We start from the raw sequence: 20,304 nt of genomic DNA on the forward strand, positions 1-20,304 counted from the left end.
AAAGGTTTTGTTTTGTTTTGTTTTGTTTTGTTCTCTCTAATCTTCTATCACAGAGCTAATTATCCTATGTCAGTGATGGCTACCCTATTTGCCGTTGCGTGCGAAAAGCAGGAGGAGGGTATGTGTGTGTGTCGTGCATGTGTGTGCCCACACTCATAATTCAATGCCCCTGTGCCTTGCCCCCGCGTATGTGTGTGTGGACCCCTCCAGCATCCCGTTTTGGGCCTAGTAGGCCACCCTGAAGCCTCCAGAAGCTGGAAATGGTCCATTTCCCGACTTCTGGTTGGCCCGGTAGTCCCATTTTTCGCCCTCCCTAGGCTCCAGAGACTTTCTTGGAGCCCGGGGAGGGTTAAAACAGCCTTCCCCACCCCTCCAGAGTCTGAAAACAGCCTCCCCCATCCCTCCGGAGGCTGAAAACGCCCTCTCAGAACCTCCGTGTAAGCCCTGTACTTACCTGGCATCCAAAATGGGCTGCGTGGAGACTCCTGGGAGGGGCGGCGTAGGAGGGGCCAGCTGAAAATCAGCTGGCTGATGCATGCATACGTGCTGGAGCTGAGCTAGGGCAACGGCTCACGTGCCCGCAGATACGGCTCTGTGTGCCACCTGTGGCACACATGCCATAGGTTCGCCATCACGGTCCTATGTCCTATGCCTCATGAGGAAAATCAATTTTCAGATGAATGGGACTGTTTAATAGAATTGAGACCTAAGGAGTGTGGCCTTGCAGCTGACAGGGCCCGTGGTAAGCTTTATCAGAACATTCCCATAGCAACCCTTGAATCTTAAGATACAGCTACTTCTTCTAACTAAGGCCATTGTTCTGCGTAGAAAACAAGAGGGTGTGAAGCAATCTGAGATCTATTACTTTATTCCTTAGGAATATTCCTTAAGAATTCCTTAGGAATGATGCATGCATCATTTTCCCCTCCTTTCTGAAATGTATATATGAGTGTCTCTCTTTATCTGCAACTGAATGTCTCCTCGACTTACGACCGCAATTGAGCCCAAAATTTTGGTTGCAAAGCAAAACATTTGTTAAGTGAATTGTGACCCACTTTAGGGAATCAGGCTTCCCTATTGGCTTTCCTTGTCAGAAAGTCTCAAAGGGTGATCACATGTCCGTGGGAAACTATCATAAATACCGTATTTTTTGGAGTATAAGATGCACCTTTTTCCCCCCAAAAAAGAGGATGAAAATCTCGGTGTGTCTTATACTTCGAAAGTAGCCCTGCCCAGCTTCTCAAACGGAGGTTTCAGAGGCTGAAAAAAGCATCAGAAAGGAAGCTTCAGAAAAGAAGCTCCCAAACAGAGCTTCAGAGGCTTTTTTTCTGAAGCTCTGTTTCGGAGGCTTTCAGAGGCAGGAATTTTTTTTTTTTTCTGAAATAGAAAAGTTTCAGAGGCAGGAAAAAAAAAGCAAGGCACAGAGCTCACAACCAAGGAACCTGTTGCTAAAATTCACCTCTGGGAACAGCTGATTGGGGGTATTCCAGGAGGCCGATCCACCCGCCAATCAGCTTTTTTTTTATTTTCCTCCCCAAAAACTAAGGTGTGTCTTATACTCCGGTGCGTCTCATACGCCGAAAAATATGGTACATGCCAGTTGACAAGCATCTGAATTTTGATCCCAAGACCATGGGGATGCTGCAAAGGTCATAAGTGTGAAAAACAGTCATGAGTCATTTTTTTCAGTGCCGTTGTTACTTTGAATGGTCACTAAATGAACTGTTGTAAATTGAGAACTACATGTATTCTTTTGGAGGAGGTGAATGGGACAACTTACCACAACTAACTTGCTGTGGCCAACTCACCATGGCCAACTTGCCATGGCCAACTCGCTACAGCCAACTCATCATGGCCAACTCGCTGCAGGACAACTTGCCACAACCAACTCGCTGTGGGGCAATTTAATAATTCTATTGAATTATTTAAAATAAATAAAAATTATTTTTATTTTTGCCACTCACATTTCATTCTTTCTTTAATGATTGTGTTCCACCGTTTCTTTGGTATTAGTGTAACTCTTATTCAGCAGTGAGTTGTCCTGCAGCAACTTAGCTGTGGTGAATTAGCCATGGTGAGTTGGCCATGGCAAGTTGGCTGTGGTGAATTGTCATAGACCCTGGAGAAGAGCCCCTCCATTATGTCTAATAAACCCTATAGTGAACCTTGATTTTTTTTTAATGCCCTGTATTTGAATTCCGCAACCTTCACTTGTCATCCACAACAATCCACAGTCCCCAAATAATAAGAAAATTCTAAATGCATTCCATGAATACAAACTTCCAAACACATATCCCATCACGTCATGGATCCTAAAGAAAAATGGGTGGCATAACTTGATATGATAAACAAAAAAATAAACGAATATGTAGGTAAATAGGCAAAATACCTTTTCTATTTGTAGTAGATAGAAATCAATGAAATCCTGTGGCTCATGCAGAGATTGATATTGCTTGTGCCTTTCTATTTCCTGCCTTCCAAATGAAAGGATAAACTCGGCAGACTCCAGACCCTTCTGGTGAGGCCCTGGAAGATGTTTCATCAACCACGGGATTGCCTCATAAAGCTAAAAAAGTAAATAAAGAAAAGTTCCATCATTTCATATTACCCTGTTTCCCCCAAAATAAGACTTATCCTGAAAATAAAACCTAGCATGTTTTTACACATGCACCTAATATAAGCCCTACCCCCACAACATAAGCCCTACTTAAGCGCCTGCACAGTTGACTGGCCAGCCACCCATTCTGTCTGGTTGCTCATGGTGCTGCTGACACAAGGTGAGGCAAGGCGGGGTTGAGCTACCCTACGCAGCCCACACCAGCTTACCTCAGAGCCCCTGCAGCCAGGCCATCCATGCCCCAACAACTGCCTCTTGGCCATGGCATCGGTGTTGGAGTTGCCACCACAAGGCAAGGCAGGTGTTGGGGCATGGTTGGCCTGACTACAGGGGCCCTGAGGTAAGCCAGTGCGGGACACATGGGACAGCTCCACCCCCACCTCATGGCAGCGGCACTGGCATACTATGTGGCCTCCTGCCCTGCTACATGCAAGCAGAAGAAGTGGGCTTCCTGTACATTAAAAAAAAAAGACATTCCCTGAAAATAAGCCCTAGTGCTTATTTTGGTGCCCAAAAGAAAATAAGTCTGGGTCTTATTTTGGGGAAAACATGGGTATTATGAATAGTTAGAATAAAGAATTTTCCTTCTGCAAAAGAGTTAGTGTGAAGGGAGGGAGGGGAGAGAGAGAGAGAGAGAGAGAGAGAGAGAGAGAGAGAGGAGGGAGAGAGAGAGAACAGGTAGGACTACTCAATTTTTTTCAAAGGGTTAATATAGTAACTGTCAAATTTGAATTGCTTTGCTTTATTTAAAACTTAACACTTTTCAACTTGCCAATGAACTGTGGGGAGGGAAGGGGGAAATGGAATGTGCAGAATGTATGCAGAGTTTGTGAGAGCTTGGAGCCAGCAAGGTCACCGCTGCAGGTGCTTGAGAAAGAGATGGACCAGATACTTCCGCTTGGCTCTGCAAGCTTTGAAGACGCTCTTTTACGAGCACCCGTTCCCCGGTTCCGTAAAAGCCCCAGAACAGCCGAAAAACAGCTGTCTGGAGGCTTGGAACCCTCTCCCCGGGCAAAGGGGAGAGAGAAGAGTCGACAGGCAGAGGTAGAGCCCCCCAAGTGCGCTAGGAGAAATCCTGGGGCGCAAAGGGTGTGGGCTCCCTATTGAAGCCTGTCAAGCTGCTCCGGACCAGGGACGACTCCGCCAAAAGCGGAGCTAAAAGCTGTGACCAAAATCGGCTGAAAATCAAGGGGGGTCTTTTAACATCTTTACTTTGATCGCAGACAGAGCAAATCAGGAGAAAACAAAGAGGAAAACTTGCAAGTAACACTTTAACTCCGCTTTAAAATGCAGAAAATGGCGACTGAGGGCGGGAGGAGGAAACTACCAGGGAAAGTGCTTGTTAAGGCTTGTTAACATTTGCAACAGTGATACAGCTACTGGATTACACCCTAAGAGAAAGTTTTAAAATGGAAGCGGCCAGGGAAAGAATTTGGTATTGAGGAAAAGAATTTGGTACTGACTTTAACTAAAATCTGGTTTTTATACTGTGTGGAAAAGAGTTGAATTGTTGTCCTGATAACTGGATGAATACAAAGTGACTGAAATATGGCTGACAACAGGGCTGGTGAATCAGTAAATTCCCAAGCCGTGACTGTCCAGGCTTTTCAAGAACTTCTAGACTCTTTTACTTCTGCCCTGTTGGATACAATTGAAAGGGCTTTTTCAAAAAACAGCTTGGGAAAATATAAGCAGTTGTTAGAGGGACAGCAGGAAATTATTCAGAGGAATTTGTTTTTGGAAGATCAAGAGATGGACAGGATTAAGAGACAGGCTGGCACAGTTGAAACAAAGGTTTTGGTGGGCGTTTCCATTCAAATGACAGAAAAGCAACGAATAGTTTCTTTATTGCAAGCTGACAATCTTTATGGCAACAAATTTTGGCTATATGGACAAAGAAATGGACTGAATGATTATACAAGCAAGAAGAGACAAAATGGGGATTTCAAGTTAGAAAACGCGACCTCAAGAAGAGAGCGAGTATTTCAGAAACATCAACCTCAAATCACCATTTTAAAAGTTTCAAAAATAAAATTGGGGGGACTGTTGAAAGAATTTATAAAAACAAAAGGATTGGAAAAAATATAGAAAGAAGAGAAGAACAGAAGATTAAGAAAGATATCTTCCTGTGGATTTTGAAATTGGCATCGGGCAAACATGTGTTTTAATGGTATTAAGAGATTTTTAAAATGTTTAACATAAGGTTATATTATTTTAAAAGATATATCAGATAAATTGTATAAGCTTTTAAGATGCCTAACCCTTTGAAGCGAAGAGGATTAATGTTAAATTCAGAATTTTATTGCAAAATGATAATTAGTTTTGGATAGTAAAGGGCTGCTCTCTAAAAAGTTAGAGATATTAAGATGGGTAATTGAAAATTTGAAAGACATCCTCCTGTAAATTTTGAAATTTATATTTGGTAAATAAGTGTTTCAAAGGTATTAAGAGATTTTTAAAATGTTTAACATAAGACTATATTATTTTAAAAGATATATGAGATAAAATGTGTAAGATTTTAAGATGAAAAATTTTTCTTTTCTTTTTTTTTCTCTTTGAAAAAAAGAGGATTAATGTTAAACTCAGAATTTCACTAGGGAGTAATGTTCAAAAAGAATGATGTTCGAGGGTATAGAAATGGAATTTATTCATGATTTTTACTGTTTGTAAGACTGCTAAAGTATCGGATTATACATCAAGAAAAAGTTTTTTTTTATAAGTAGGAAGAATGAATTTAATTTAATTGGTTTTGAGAATTTATAAAAGGGAGGTTGATGAATTGGAGCAAAGGGAGTTAAAGAACATGTGGGAGTTTTGAAATTTATAATTTGTTAGTTTATTTTAGCATATGTTTGTTAGATGCTATACCCTGTTTTTGTTCTGGGAAGTCGGGGGTGGATGGGGAGGGTGGGATAAGGGATGGGGGGGAAAAGTGGTAATAGAGAAATGTTTTAGCAGAAGAAAGTATCCATGAGTAGAACACAGGAGTTGCTCATACACTAAAGGAGGAAAATATTTCACAGCAAAGAAGTTAGAAAGGAGAGAGGAGGAGGGGGTAGGAAGAGGAGAGGGAAGGTGAGGAATGGAAGAAAGGAGAGGAGGAAGGGAAGGGGACAGGAGTAGGAGTGAAGGTGAGAAGGGGGAGAAGAAGAGAGCAGTGGGGGAAAGGGAAAGGAAGTCGGATGAGGTGGGAGAGGAGGCAGGAGAAAGTAGGAGAGAAGAGGAGGGAGGGAAGGGAAAGAAAGGAGAAGAAGAAGAAGGTTTGTTGTGGAATGAGGGAAGAAAGAGAAGAAGAGCAACTCTGAATGTAGTTAAAATGTTTTATTTTAATGCTTTCTTTAAGGGAAACATGTATATGTAGGATTTCTTATGTATAAGAAAATGTACAATTTCTATTATGTGGGGAAGGGGAAAGGGTGGGGGGGAGAAAATTGTTTGTATTTCTTATAAAACTTTTCAATAAAAAAAAAGAGAGAAAGAGATGGACCCTTCTCATAACAAAAGACAGTCTCATAATTGGACAATGTGATCATCCAGGGGAAGGAGAAAGAGAAAATATTGTTTAACTGGGCAAGTATCAGCGCAGAAAACCAGTGCTAGTTTTGTTTTTTCAGTACCAACATGGTGTATCCAATAAAGTTTTAGTTTTGGGAATTCGATTTTCCTGAGAGTGTCTCCTTCCATCTATCTATCTATCTATCTATCTATCTATCTATCTATCTATCTATCATCTATCTATCTATCTATCTATCTATCTATCACTGCGGTAGCACAGTGGTTAGAATGCAGTACTGCAGGCTACTTCTCCTGACCACCAACTGCCTGCAATTTGGCAGTTCGAATCTCACAAGGCTCACTCAGCCTTCCATCCTTCCGAGATGGGTAAAATGAGAATCTAGATTGTTGGGGGCAATATGCTGACTTTGTAAAAACTGCTTAGAGAGGGCTGTAAAGCACTGTGAAGCGGTATATAAGTTTAAGTGCTCTATCTCTATCTCTATCTCTATCTCTATCTCTATCTCTATCTCTATCTCTATCTCGCTATCGCTATCGCTATCGCTATCGCTATCGCTATCGCTATCGCTATCGCTATCGCTATCTATCGCTATCGCTATCTCTCTATCTTCTCTCTCTCTGTCATCTATCTATCTATCTATCTATCTATCTATCTATTTATCATCTGTTTATTTATTAAACTTGCAGTGACTCTAGGCGAGTTAGAGATCTGGTTGCTCTAGTATAAAAGATCACTCACCAGATGAAAAATACGACCTGTCGTATTTACAAGGATCGTAATGTATTCAACTAACTTCCGGAACCTTTTATCTTCAAATGCAAACTGGTGCCCAAAGCTAAAAGCACATATCACATTAGAGACTGAATTCATCAATGGCAATGAAGGATCAAATGGCTGCCCTGAAGATGAAAATATATATCATTAATTCAACTTCCCCTGTTACTGAGAACTTGTAATGAGAACTCAGGGACAACTGGAGTCTTAAGGCAATTTCTTATTTTTTTTTAGAAAGTCACATAAAATGCATCCATTTTCAGATAGAAATGGTGACTTGCAAAGCAACTTATCACACAAGCGCCTAAGTTACTAAGATCATATCCACCTAGGTGTTTGCTATACGCCCTTCCCATCATGGAGCTGGCAGGAAATCATGCCATTGTAAATATGGTGCCCACCCTTATTACAAATGTGGAATAAATCAGGGCTCTGCTGCTGTCCGTACAGTTTTTACTTTCAACCCTCCAAGGTCTTTGATTGGTATTCCTTCAGTTAAAATTCCAGACCTGACAAATAGTACACAGGATATGAAGGGCCTCTCTTCCAATTGTCACACATAACATTTTGATGAAGGTCTGCTTCTCCTCAGATAGGCTTATACACCAGTATACATAGTATACATACTATTTACGTGTACTTTTTAAAAGTATTATCATACACTGTTTCCCCCCAAATAAGACATCCCCTGATAATAAGCCCAAATAAGGCCAAGTGCTTATTTCAGGGTTCAAAAAAATATAAGATAGGGTCTTATTTTGGGGGAAACACGGTATATACTCATGGATAAATCCACCCACAGATAAGCTCAATCTCCATTTCAGGGATGTATTTTGACACCAAATGTTCTCAACTTAACTGTGAATAGATACGGTAACGAGTCATTGTGTGAATTGTGATGGAAAATGAGCTCACCATTTTGGTGCAGTGGTATGAAACCAAGCTTCATAAATGCCACACAGAAACGGCTTTGAGAGTCCTTGAATTTTATAGCTTTAAACAACTGATTACCACTGCATGGATCCAACCATACATTGCTTCCCAGGAAGTCTTTGTCAGACTTCGATGCTATCTCAAAATAAATGAATTTCCAAACTGCCAATCTTTAAGGAAATCTTCTCTTTATTTGAGCACAGCAACCGGATCATGACTCGATGCGGACAAGACTGACCTTTTGCCCCCCAATCCCTCCCTTTCCGATCCCCAATTATCTGCTTCTCATTGGCTATCTTCCAATAGCCTTGGTAGTACAGTGGTTTAATGCACCCTGTTATTAACACAGCTGCCTGCAATTTCTGCAGGTTCGAATCTTACCAGGCTCAAGGTTGACTCAGCCTTCCATCCTTTCTAAGGTAGGTGAAATGAGGACCCAGTTTGTGGGGGCAATAAGCTGACTTTGTATAAATATACAAAAGGATGAAGGCTATTGCTTAATGCATTGTAAGCCGCCCTGAGTCTCCGGAGAAGGGCGGCATATAAATCAAATTAAAAAAATAAAAATAAAAAAAAAGTCACTCTACTGACTTCTTGTCTCGTCATTTCACAGGAATGTCCCCCCTCCCTTCATTTTCACGACGACCCAGCTTCAAAGGGATTTAGCAGGCAAAAGTTCAGGGCTTATCTCTCTCCTCTCTATGCCAGCGGTGAGATGCTGACATCCTTAACCCACCAGGTGGGACACTAATGCTTAGAATATTCTAAGTTCTACTAATGCTTAGAATATTCTTTAGACTGAGCAGCACTGTAGATCTTCATTCCTGTGACACATCACTCCAAGCAAAGAGTGGGTTACTTTAAGAGCTGCAAGGCAGTTCTCTACAGAGGCAATAAGAGCAGAAAAATGATGTTTGAGTTGCTTGGTTGCCTTCTAATGGTCAACCAACACTGATCTATACCAGATCAGTGGAGGGTTTCAAAATTTTTTACTACCAGTTCTATGGGTGTGGCTTGGTGGACATGGCAGGGGAAGGTTACTGCAAAATCCCCATTTCCTCCCGATCAGCTGGGACTCGGGAGGCAGAGAATAGATGGGAGGCGGGGCCAGTCAGATTTTTTACTACCGGTTCTCCGAACTACTCAAAATTTCCGCTACCGGTTTTCCAGAACTGGTCAGAACCTGCTGAAACCCACCTCTGAACCAGATATCTCAGTTTGGTGGGGGAAGGGGGGGCTCTCCAAACCACCTGCCGCTGGCGCTACCGGCTTCCACAAGCCGGATAGAGCCAGCTGCATTTCACCCTTAGTTCACAGTGCTCTCTGAGATTGGTCATTTTCTTGCAGATATTTCATTACCCAAACTAGGTAATATTGTCAATGCTAGTTCAGGAATTAGTAATTGTTCAAACACATTGCAAGTCTGCTTCCATGACCTCTACCTGCATAAAGCCGAGGTTGATGTTTACTGCCCCCCCCCCAGTCACTGACACAACTGAGTTTCACTAAGTGTGTTGGTTCTCAGTCTGTATAACACACAATGCAAGACAGACAGTCTAGCCAGCAGACTACACAGAAAACAAAGAAGGAAACAGGAGGAGGATCTGACTTCATGGCATTTCCTGTTTGCTTGTATGGAAGATAATAAGATAGTAGAGCTGCTGTTTAATTTTTATAGATTTGGCTTTGGTTCTTATACTGATGGGTCACTTATTATGGTGATTCATCTATTCATTCTCTTGGACTCGGGTTGCATTTAAAAATGCAAAACAAAACAAAACAAATTCTTGGGTTTAGTTGTTTCTGTTATTATTATTTCCCTCTGTGCTTGCTCTTCATCCTGGTGTCTATGCTTTATAGAGTCTGTTAGGAAATGATTATTACCTAACTTGTTGGGTTGGTAATATATAAACCCTCAATATAGCTTTAAGACTGCTGTATTGCCTCATACTGTATCCTGATTGGTTAGCTCTGTAGCCAATGTCCTTAAGAGGGAACTAGAAACATGGTTTGTTTCTCTTTGCTCTTCTTACTCTCTGATATCTCTGTATGCTACTGTTGGCAAATCCAGAAGAACTGTTTATTGTGAATGACTACGATGACTGGTAAGAAGACTTTGTTATTGGATTATCCCTGGACTGTCGTTTTGACTATCTCCTGCTTTATATGTGTATGACCTGGACTGTTTATTGGACTGTGCCTTACTATTTCCTGAAAGTAAACACAACTCAGTGTATCTGTGTGTTGACTGTGTTTATTCGTAACTACTCTCAATCGCTTTTATGTACACACCCTTGCTACTCAAGGATTACTCTGTGAATTCCTTAACAGAGTCAATCTTGCTTTATTTGACAGAAACCCACTAAGTCTTAGTTACCATCTGAGCATTCTCATGGCTAATGAGACCTACCTTTTGAACGTGCAAAGATTTCTATGAGTTGCTGGGCTCCTTCTTTAATCTGATGCTCGATCACTTTATTCCCTAATCCCAGCAATCGCAAAGAAGCATTACCAATCTGTCGCTGCTTCTTCCAGATGTGACCATTTGAAAACACAATACCTGAAGACATAATAAATCAAGGACAAATTATTGATTGCATTCATTTTTGTTCATTTTTTTTAAAAGGACAAATTAGCATTGTAGAAGAAACCATCATTATGGTAGTTCACACATGCTTATATAACAGCAATAGCTCTTAGACTTATATATTGCGTCATAGTGCTTTGCAGCCAAGCAATTTATGGAGTCAGCATATTTGCCCCCCAACAATCTGGGTCTTCATTTTACCAACCTCAGAAGGATGGAAGGCTGATTCAACCTTGAGTCAGTCAGGATCGAACTCTTGGCAGTGAGGCAGAGTTTGCTTGCAATATTGCATTCTAATCACTGTATCACCATGGCTCTTACATAAATGTATGTATGTATGTAAGTTTCAATAAAAGATAATCCTATTTTGCTATAATCACCCATGCATAATCTGCATGTACAGACAACTCTTTCAAAAGATGCAATATTAGCAGGTCTTCGGAGCCATAGATTTATCTTTCCATTATTGACCAATCTCTTAGTATCAATAAGGCCACAGAGAATCCATTGATTTTTGTCAAACTAAGTTGATACTTCCTAGAGGAAATCTATATGGTCACTAAGAGTCAATAAGAGCCTTGATAGTACAGTGGTCTACGCACCCTGTTATTAACACAGCTGCCTGCAATTTACTGCTGGTTCGAATCTCTCCAAGGCTCAAGGTTGACTCAGCCTTCCATCCTTTCTAAGGTAGGTGAAATGAGGACCCAGTTTGTGGGGGCAATAAGCTGACTTTGTATAAATATACAAAAGTATGAAGGCTATTGCTTAACGCACTGTAAGCCACCCTGAGTCTCCGGAGAAGGGCGGCATATAAATCAAATTAAAAAAAAATATATCAACTTGATAAATGAAATGATTAAGTTGATACTCTTGGATAATCCAGTTCTCGGAATTAAAATGTATCATACAGAAAAGGTAGATGTAAGCAATGTTTATATTTTAGCTCCATTAATAGATGAAAATGATACCTTTGCTATCATTCTCCACTCACATATTTGTCTGATGTAACTCAGTGCAGGATTTGCAATTACATCTGTTGATAAGCAGTTTGAATGAGTGACTTTTTATTATTATTATTTATTTATTTTATTTATTTATTAGATTTCTATACCGGCCTACTCCCGAAGGACTCAGGGCGGTGCACAGCCAGACAATAAAAACACATACAATACAAAATTTAAAAAATAGAATAAAATCAAATTAAATAATTTTGGCCCCGACAAATTTAAAACCCCAAACTTTTAAAACCAATTTAAAATTGAATATATAAATACTAAAAGATATTTAAAATTTTAAAAATCTTTTATAAAAGAGGGGGAAAATTAGGCCAGGCCGGCCTGGTGAAATAGTAAGGTCTTTAAGGCGCGGCGGAAGGTGCGCAGATCCGGGATCCTCCGTATCTCTGGGGGGAGCTCGTTCCAGATAGTAGGTGCCCCCACAGAGAAGGCTCTCCCCCTGGGGGCCGCCAGTCGGCATTGTTTGGCTGACGGCACCCGGAGGAGCCCCTCTCTATGGGAGCGTACCGGCCGGTGGGAGGCTATTGGTGGTAGTAGGCGGTCCCGCAAGTACCCGGGTCCTAAGCCATGGAGCGCTTTAAAGGTGGTAACCAAAACCTTGAAGCGCACCCGGAAGACCACCGGGAGCCAGTGCAGCTCGCGCAGGAGAGGTGTTGTTTTTCATTCTCAGAAACACATAGCACAATTGCTAAAGGTTTTAATGTAATGTAGTAAGCCTACAATTTTGGTCTTTCTAATATTGTATTAGTGCTGAGTAATAACTGAATGGAATAAAGAATTAGAGTTTCCTATTTTGCCCAGACAAAGTAGAAATACGTAGAGACAAAGGTTCACGGTTCATTGATTTTATTAACCTCCACAACAAAAACTCTGACAAACTATAGACAGTAAGAGCAGTGACCTTGAGAAGACTATGCAAGAACAAGGTAAACATTTATTAAGTTCTTTAAGATAATGAGATCATTGAGATAATATTCAGAAGTAGATCAGGCCAACACCTCCCTCATTCCATGAAGTGTAAAAAGGAGAGAAGCATAGTATAATCAGACTTACAAGATTCTATTATTTATTTGATCTCAATAGATTATAGCTTTGCTTTTAGTGTGGAATTCATTCTGATCTGATTTATCTATCAGAGTCAAAATAACAGAGTTGGAAGGGACCTTGGAGGTCTTCTAATCCAACCTCATGCTCAAATAAGAGACCTTATACCAGTAGTAAAATCTAATTTTTTTACTACTGGTTCTGTGGTTGTGGCTTGATGGGTGTGGTGTGGCTTGGTGGGCATGGCAGGGAAGGATACTGCAAAATCCCCATTCTCTCGCCACTCCTAGGGGAAGGATATTGCAAAATCCCCATTCCCACCCAACTCTGGAGCCAGCCAGAGGTGGTATTTGCCGGTTCTCCGAACTACCTGTCAGAACCTGCTGGATTTCACCCCTGCCGTATACCATTTGAGACAAATGGCTGTCCAGTCTCTTCTTAAAAGCCTCCAGTGATGAAGGTCCCACAACTTCTGAAGGCAACTTCTGTTCCACTGGTTGATTGTTCTCATTGTTGGAAATTTCTCCTTAGTTCTAGGTTGCTTCTCTCCTTGACAAATTTCCATCCATTGCTTCTTGTCTTGCCTTCTGATGCTTTAAAAAGAATAGATGATCCCCTCATCTTTGTGATAGCCTCTCAAATATTGGACACTGCTGTTATATCAACCCTAGTCCTTCTTTTTACTAGACTACACATACCATATTCCTGCAACCTTCCTAGTAGGGCTGGCATGAACAGAATGCTGAAATTCCTTACTTTCTGCAACTTACCCCTTCCTTTTCCTCGAGATAAAAAGAAAGCAGTTACAGTCCGACCACCAAATTCTTCTCCATATCTAACCAAACCTTCTTTTACGGCTTTGAATCCGGACAGTACCACTACAGGTTGATTCCCCAACCACAATGTGTATATATTTCCATATTTCTCAGCCAACTGGGGAGTAAATCAGAAACGGGAAGAAAAATTTACAATAAAATAAAACAAATATTACTTTGTCGCCATCAGCTTTTTTCTATTCCTCAATTCAGAGAATAATTTTCATATTCAACTCTCCCACCATTAACAGTTTTGGTTCCCCCCCCCCCCCTAAAATTCTGCTACTTTATTAGGAAATAAAAATGGAATATTAAGGGGAAAAGAAGTAGATGTTTAAAAACATCTATGTAACTCCAAGGGTGTATTATTCCTGTATCTTGATAGATTCAGCCCACCCGTGCAGAAATCATGACGTCCCATTTTTCCATGTTTTCAAAGCTCTACACATGCACAGAAGCCTTTGGCAATTTGCCTAATTATACCAAGTTTGGTGATTAGACTGAAGAATTTGTGTTATGAAGAGTTTGTTTTAATTTTGTCTGGACTATGCTGAGAATGAGTTAATTCTCAGCTGTTCTAATAAAGTCTGTTTGTTTTGGAACTGTTTGCGTCGATTACTACCTACTTGGCCCTTGGTCACAACACTGATGCAGTAGATAGGCTCCTTGATGCTGTCAGTTTAACCACTCTCAATTACACCCCTATCCCTGTGGCTGGTGAAAGTGTCTAGGATGGTAACAGCTTAGGTGGGTTCAGGCAGCAATAAACTCTTCACTTCAGGAGGAGACATTACCTTGTAAGGAGGCCGTCTTGATCCCACCTGTCTGGGTTATTTCTATCCATTGCAGCTTCAGATGAAATGGGTTATACAGCTGCCTTCCAGTCAAGTGTCAGGTCCGGTTATAGGACAGAAACTGCATTGGTCGCATTTGTAAATAATCTCTGGCAATGATCTCCAGGCCATGCAAGGAATCCATGAAACATACCTTCTCTGTATTGGTCCATCCCTTTGATGAAATAGCATGCCATATGCCACACTTCCTGACTATTGGATGGCCCCATTGCTGTTTTACAGTTTTGGCTTTTTCCTCAAGCACTGGGGCCTTACTCTCAGGAGTTATGAGCTGTTTTGATCCCTTAAGTGAAGGCACTTCGTGCTTGTGAAATAATAATCTTTAGTTGGTTTCAATCTGGAAGGGTGTGCCATAATTTGACTGCTTTGATCAGTCTATCAGATCAGGGAGTGTGAACTGTTTTTTGAAGATTAACAAGCTGTAAGTAAATGGACTAGAACAAGCTTTGCACTCTTAAGTGTTAGAGAAAAATAATGTGAGACGCCAATCCAGATGGATATCCATGAAACTTGATCTCCTTGGGGTTAGGAAGTTGGTGTCTACAATCACTGGATATTTTTATCCAAGGTTCAAGACATAAATACAAATGTGAGGAAAAAGTGGAAGATAACTCTCCTCAAACTGAACAGTATAGGCCAAATTTGGGGAGGGGGATTGCTGGCAAAAAAAGGAAGGTATTTGGAAATGGGCTAGCTGCAGAGAAAATGTCCTGCCCGGGCTTCTGGCAAGTGCTGTTCCAAGCCCCCTTCCTCTTGATCCAGAGGAGACGTAGGACATGCATACAGATTAGCAGGCTCAGGGACAACATGTTACTTGGCTATACAGGAAAAAATGTAGCCTGTGGTGTCTTCTAGAGGTAGGGGACATGAAAATAATGCAGAAGCCACAACTCCTGCCTTCCCTGCCTTGTTCTGAACATCTTGCCAGCCTTCAAAAGCTGGGTGTGGAGATGTGCCTCCTCGTGACATTCAGGTGGTATAAATGTTTCCTCCTTTTTCTTCCACTCCAGTCTGGAATGAATACTAGCAGGGGTGGGATTCAGATAGTTCTGACCAGTTTGAGCGAACCGGATGCTAATTTTACATCTGATTTGCCGAACTGGTAGTTGCAATGACTAGCAGGCCCCGCCCACCCCCTCCCCTCCCCTCCCAGGAGTCTCCACGTGGCAGTGCCCGGCCGGAGGTTCTGGGAGGGCGAAAAATGGACCTCCTGGAAGTTCCAGAAGTCTGGAAATGGGCCATTTACAGTCTCCAGAGGCCCTCTGAGCCCGGGGGAGGCTGTTTTCAACCTCCCGGAGGCTCAGGAAAAGCCTCTGGAGCCTGGGGAGGGTGAAAAATGGGCTTCCCGGAAGTTCTGGAAGTCCAGAAATGGGTCCGTTTCTCTGCCTACCCAGCAACCGGGCAGAGAACCAGTTGCTAAAATTTTTGAATCCCACCCCTGAATACTAGTAGAATAAGGCATCAGGGGGTGAAAAAGGAGCTTCTCCTTTATAAAATGTGTTTTCTGTGATCCAAGACACCAAGCTGAGGGGAATAGCCAACATTTTAGAAGATAGGCTTAAGATCCACAAGGATATTGACAGATATAAGCATTGGGCCATACCCAATAAAATTCAATTCAATGATGAGAAAAGTAAGATTTTACACTTAGGCAAGAAAAACTAAATGCTTAAGGAGGTACCTGGCTGAACAGCAATAACTGTGAGAGGGATCTGGGAATCCTAGTGGCAAATCACTTAAATATGACCTAGCAGTGTGCTGCAGTCGCCAAAATAGCCAATAAAGTCCTATGCTAGATCAATAGAGGGATACTATCAAAATCACATGAAGTGTTAGTATCACTTTAAAGTGCACTGGTAAGACCACAGTTGCATCTACTTTTGGTCACCAAAATACAAAAAGATGTTGAGACGCTAGAAAGAGTGCAGGGAAGAACAACAAAGACGATTAGGGGACTGGAGGCTAAAATATATGATGAATGGTACCAGGGACTGGGTATAGCTAGCTAGGGGGTGACATGTTAATAGTCTTCCAATATTTGAGGGACTGTCACACAGAAGATGGGGCTCCATTTATTCTCCAGAGCATCTGAAGACAGGACAAATAATAACAGATGAAAACTGCTCAAAGAGCAATCCAATATAGAACTAAGGAGAAATTTCCTGACAGTGAGAAAAATTAATCAGTGGAAGAGTTTGCCTTCAGAAGTTGTGGATGCTCCATCACTGGAGGTTTTTAAAAAGAGATTGGACAGCCATTTGTCTGGAATGGTACAGGGTCTCCTGCTTGAGCAGAGGGTTGGACTAGAAGATCTCCAAAGTCCCTTCCAACTTCTTGTCCTGTGTTCTGTACACAAATGGCTTGCTTGTATTGTAGTTTTCAGAGGCCTTGACTTTATTACGATCTTGATTCATTATGAAGTATGAGCACCCCAGTTACAAGACTAAAGTGGGATATTATATAAATTCCATAAATTCCACCTTATGATTCTTGATGAAGGTATCTTTTATTTTATGTACACTGAGAGCATATGCACCGACAAATTCCTTGTGTGTCCAGTCACACTTGGCCAAGAAAAAATTCTATTCTATTCTATTCTATTCTATTCTATTCTATTCTATTCTATTCTATTCTATTCTATTCTATTCTATTCTATTCTACTCTACTCTACTCTACTCTACTCTACTCTACTCTACTCTACTCTACTCTACTCTACTCTATTCTATTCTATTCTATTCTATTCTATTCTATTCTATTCTATTCATCAACATCTTAATGCAAACATCTGCCTATTTTCTTCCAGAAGGTGGATGATTAGGTCCCTTCCAACTCTCTTATTCTGTATTCTGTAAATGCTTCAAGAGGGGCAGCTTTTGACTGGTTGCATGCTGACTCATGAGCTATTAACACCTAGTATAACCTGATCTAATCCAACCTCTATGCATTTCCACACATTTTTTGTTCCCATCCATAAATTGGCTGACCTCACACTGCCCACAAATTCCCTCACTTTAAACCACCTAGACAGTCAAGGAATTAAACCAAGGTTCCTTCCTCATGGACATGGAAAGAATAGGCAAAAAATAATAACCCTAACCCTATCTTGAGGAAGAAGGGTAAAACTCTGAGGATCCTGGAAATGGGATTTTATGGGAGTATCCAATAAGAAATCCAATCATGACATAGCTTTGGAAGAAATGTTATACAATTGCGCTTATGGCTCTAAGATGAAGAAATAAAACATTAATCATCTTAACTTACACAGCCACTCACAAAATCCATTTCGCTGCTAAGGCAGAAAGCCACGATGTCCAGTGGTATAACCATACTTGGAGAGAATCTTAGTTGGACGTATGAAGCAAGCTAACAACCTCCTTACTGGAATTATAGTTCTACCATTGACTGCATTTTTTTTTTAAAGATTTGCTATTTTTCTGGTGCTTGTTTTTCTGGAAGTAAATCTTTTGACTTCAATGAGTAGACAGTAAGTAATTCTGTGGTTGGCATAATTACTTTCTTGACTGTAAAGAGGAATAATAGAAAGAGGAAACCTCTGATGTTTTGAGTGTTTATTGTTAGTATTTTTCTGAAGCTCTTAAATATTATTTGAGGAAAATTGTTGGTGAATGTATAAACACCACACAAAGAAACACCGCCCTTTTCTTTAAAGTCACTAACGTTTCAAAGAAATTAGAAAAGGTATGTCAATGCAATGATTAGAAAAACATGTTGATTGTCATTTGGAAAAATTTGAATAAAGAAAAACATGAAGAATTGACTTGTGACTTCTACAAGATTGTGTCTCTATATCTCAGCACTGATAAAGGCAATTTTATGGGGTATCCCCAACATAAAGAGAGGTCAGAGGTCACCTATAAGTGATACTAGTTCGGAGAGACAAACTTCATTTGTATACAATCACAAGCTAAGTATATAACATATACCCTGTTTCCCCGAAAATAAGACATCCCCTGATAATAAGCCCAATCGGGCTTTTGAGCACATGCAGTAAAATAAGCCTCCCCCCGAAAATAAACCCTACCTGAAAATATTAAATGCAGAGCTAGAAATCAGGTAAGATGGCAAGAGGAGCCCCATCTTGCTCCACGCTCCCCAAAATAATAAGACCACCCCAAAATAAGGCCACATGCTTATTTCGGGGTTCAAAAAAATATAAGACAGGGTCTTATTTTCGGGGAAACACAGTATTTATAAGGCTTTATGCACAAGCAATTCTTGAATAATATCCGATGTATAAGTCCCTAACCAACTGAAGCTTACCTGCCACAACTTAGAAGAGTCCTCCATCACTTTAATTAGCTTACAGTTTTAATCATGATAAAAAGACATTTTCATTCCATTTAATTTCCTTAACGCACATGTGTTTACCTGTGAGTTACTGATATCCGATTTTGCATGAGACGCTAAATAAAGTTTGTAATTTGCTTTGCTACATATTTAGCCTTATTTCTATTGTAGCAAACTATTTTTTTTTTAACCTGGGGAATGTTTCAGCCAATAGAAACAAGATCATGTTTATATCTCTCTAACAGATGTGTAGCACTGGAAGGAGCTGCTGAACATGATGCTAAGTTCACAAATCCAAATTAAGGGAATTCCCCAAAAGATGGCTGTCCAACTTCTGCTTAACCACATCTTGAAATCCATTCTCAAATTACGTTTAAAATTAAAAAAAAACTGTTTTCTAGAATTCAAATGGATTCTGCATTCCTAGATCTCCACCCAGCCCTAAAAAGCTGAGGAGCAGGTCTTAACTTCGATCAGCATCGTTCTCATTCATCAAGTTATTTACAATATTAATATAGTGTCAGAATCTTTTACTAGCAAACCAACTAGGGAGATAATCACAGGAGAAAGAAAATAAAGTAGAATTGCCTCCGTTAATGATTTGGTTAATTAAGTATTGGATATCTACTGAGAAATAAATACCTTCTTCAAAATGTCTTCATTATCTCTTGCCTGCAAAGCCCATGCATTTCCAAGGATTGGAAGAGAGGGAGGACCAGGTGGGAAGTGTCTTCGTGACCACCACTGTTTCAAGGAGAACAGAATCAGTAGAGAAAGAAGAGGAACAAGTAAAGTTATTGATATTTCTATCATGCTGTCTTTTCTCCTTGTTGATTCCTGGATTCTTTCTAATATACTGAAAGGAACTGGGTTCTCTCTAAATACTTGATTGTCTTATAGTGGTTGCCACTTCTCTTTTTCTGTATGTCAGCCTGTATCGGTAGCTCAGGGTTGAGCTGTGGAGTTCCTGGAGTTCTCCTCTGAGTTTAGCTATTTGCTTGTAGATATTTCATGAACCAGTTGGGCAACAAGATGAGTATAGTGTTTGCTCTCTTTTTTTATATAATGGTTTTCCCTGTCAGTTATGATGGGGGTTGGCTTTACTCTGTGGCAATAACTTAATTAGGCATTGTTTTCTGTTCGTTTGTCATGTGTTAACCCCTGTTTATTGGATGTTGGATGCTGGGAAGGATGTACTCTGACTTTTTTATTTCCTCCTTAGTTTTTTTTTTTTTAGTGTTTCTCTAGTATGATATGTATATTTGTTTATCTCTCTATGTATCTATTGATGGCTGATTCGTCTGATATGAAGCTTCCAGGTATTACCTAGCATTTTGTTGTGGTCTGCCAGCAGCCTGTGGAGCTGGCAGGGGAGTCGGACAGTGAGGAATCTGGGGAAAGCCCGGACGAGGGCTCTGCGTCGGAGGCAGAGATGGAGCCAGGGCCATCTGGGAGTGATACGTGGACTCTGGAGTCTCCAGAGTCGGACAGCAGAGAGGCAGAGCAACATGAGGAGCATGTCTCTAGTGCGCGCATGCGCAGAGCTGCCAGAAGGCACGAACAGTTAAAACAAAAGGGACAACTCTGGGGTAAGGCCTGGAGATGATTGGCCCCTCCCATAAGGCTTAAAAGAGGTGCAAAGGCACGTGGGCCCTTTGTAGGAAAGCAACGTTGTTAATTCTGTTCCCAGTTGGCATCTCTGTTTTATTCTGGACTCCGTGTGGCTTTGCCAAGTAGATTTTTGGCAGCGTGTCAAGGGAGATAAAGGTTGGTGATTGTCCCAAAGGACTTCTCCCAAAGGACTTTTTGCAACTAATTGGGACTCAGCTGTGAATG

General features: G+C 40.9%; 1 protein-coding gene across 1 annotated transcript in view; it reads right to left on the reverse strand.

Annotated features, from left to right (window-relative positions):
- Nucleotides 1-20,304, reverse strand: part of LOC139318282 (cytochrome P450 2J2-like) — a 98,012-nt gene that overhangs the window by 21,333 nt on the left and 56,375 nt on the right. The window contains exons 5-8 of the mRNA XM_070945672.1: nucleotides 13,262-13,424; nucleotides 10,252-10,401; nucleotides 6,873-7,033; nucleotides 2,390-2,566 (exon numbers count right to left, since the gene is read on the reverse strand). Of these exons, the coding sequence (XP_070801773.1) occupies nucleotides 2,390-2,566; nucleotides 6,873-7,033; nucleotides 10,252-10,401; nucleotides 13,262-13,424 (651 nt within the window). The remainder of the gene's footprint in view (nucleotides 1-2,389; nucleotides 2,567-6,872; nucleotides 7,034-10,251; nucleotides 10,402-13,261; nucleotides 13,425-20,304) is intronic.

Source organism: Pituophis catenifer, unplaced genomic scaffold (assembly GCF_029215685.1).
Source record: "Pituophis catenifer annectens isolate HBS135680 unplaced genomic scaffold, rPitCat1.0.hap2 SCAF_6, whole genome shotgun sequence".
Classification (NCBI taxonomy): Eukaryota; Metazoa; Chordata; class Lepidosauria; order Squamata; family Colubridae; genus Pituophis; species Pituophis catenifer.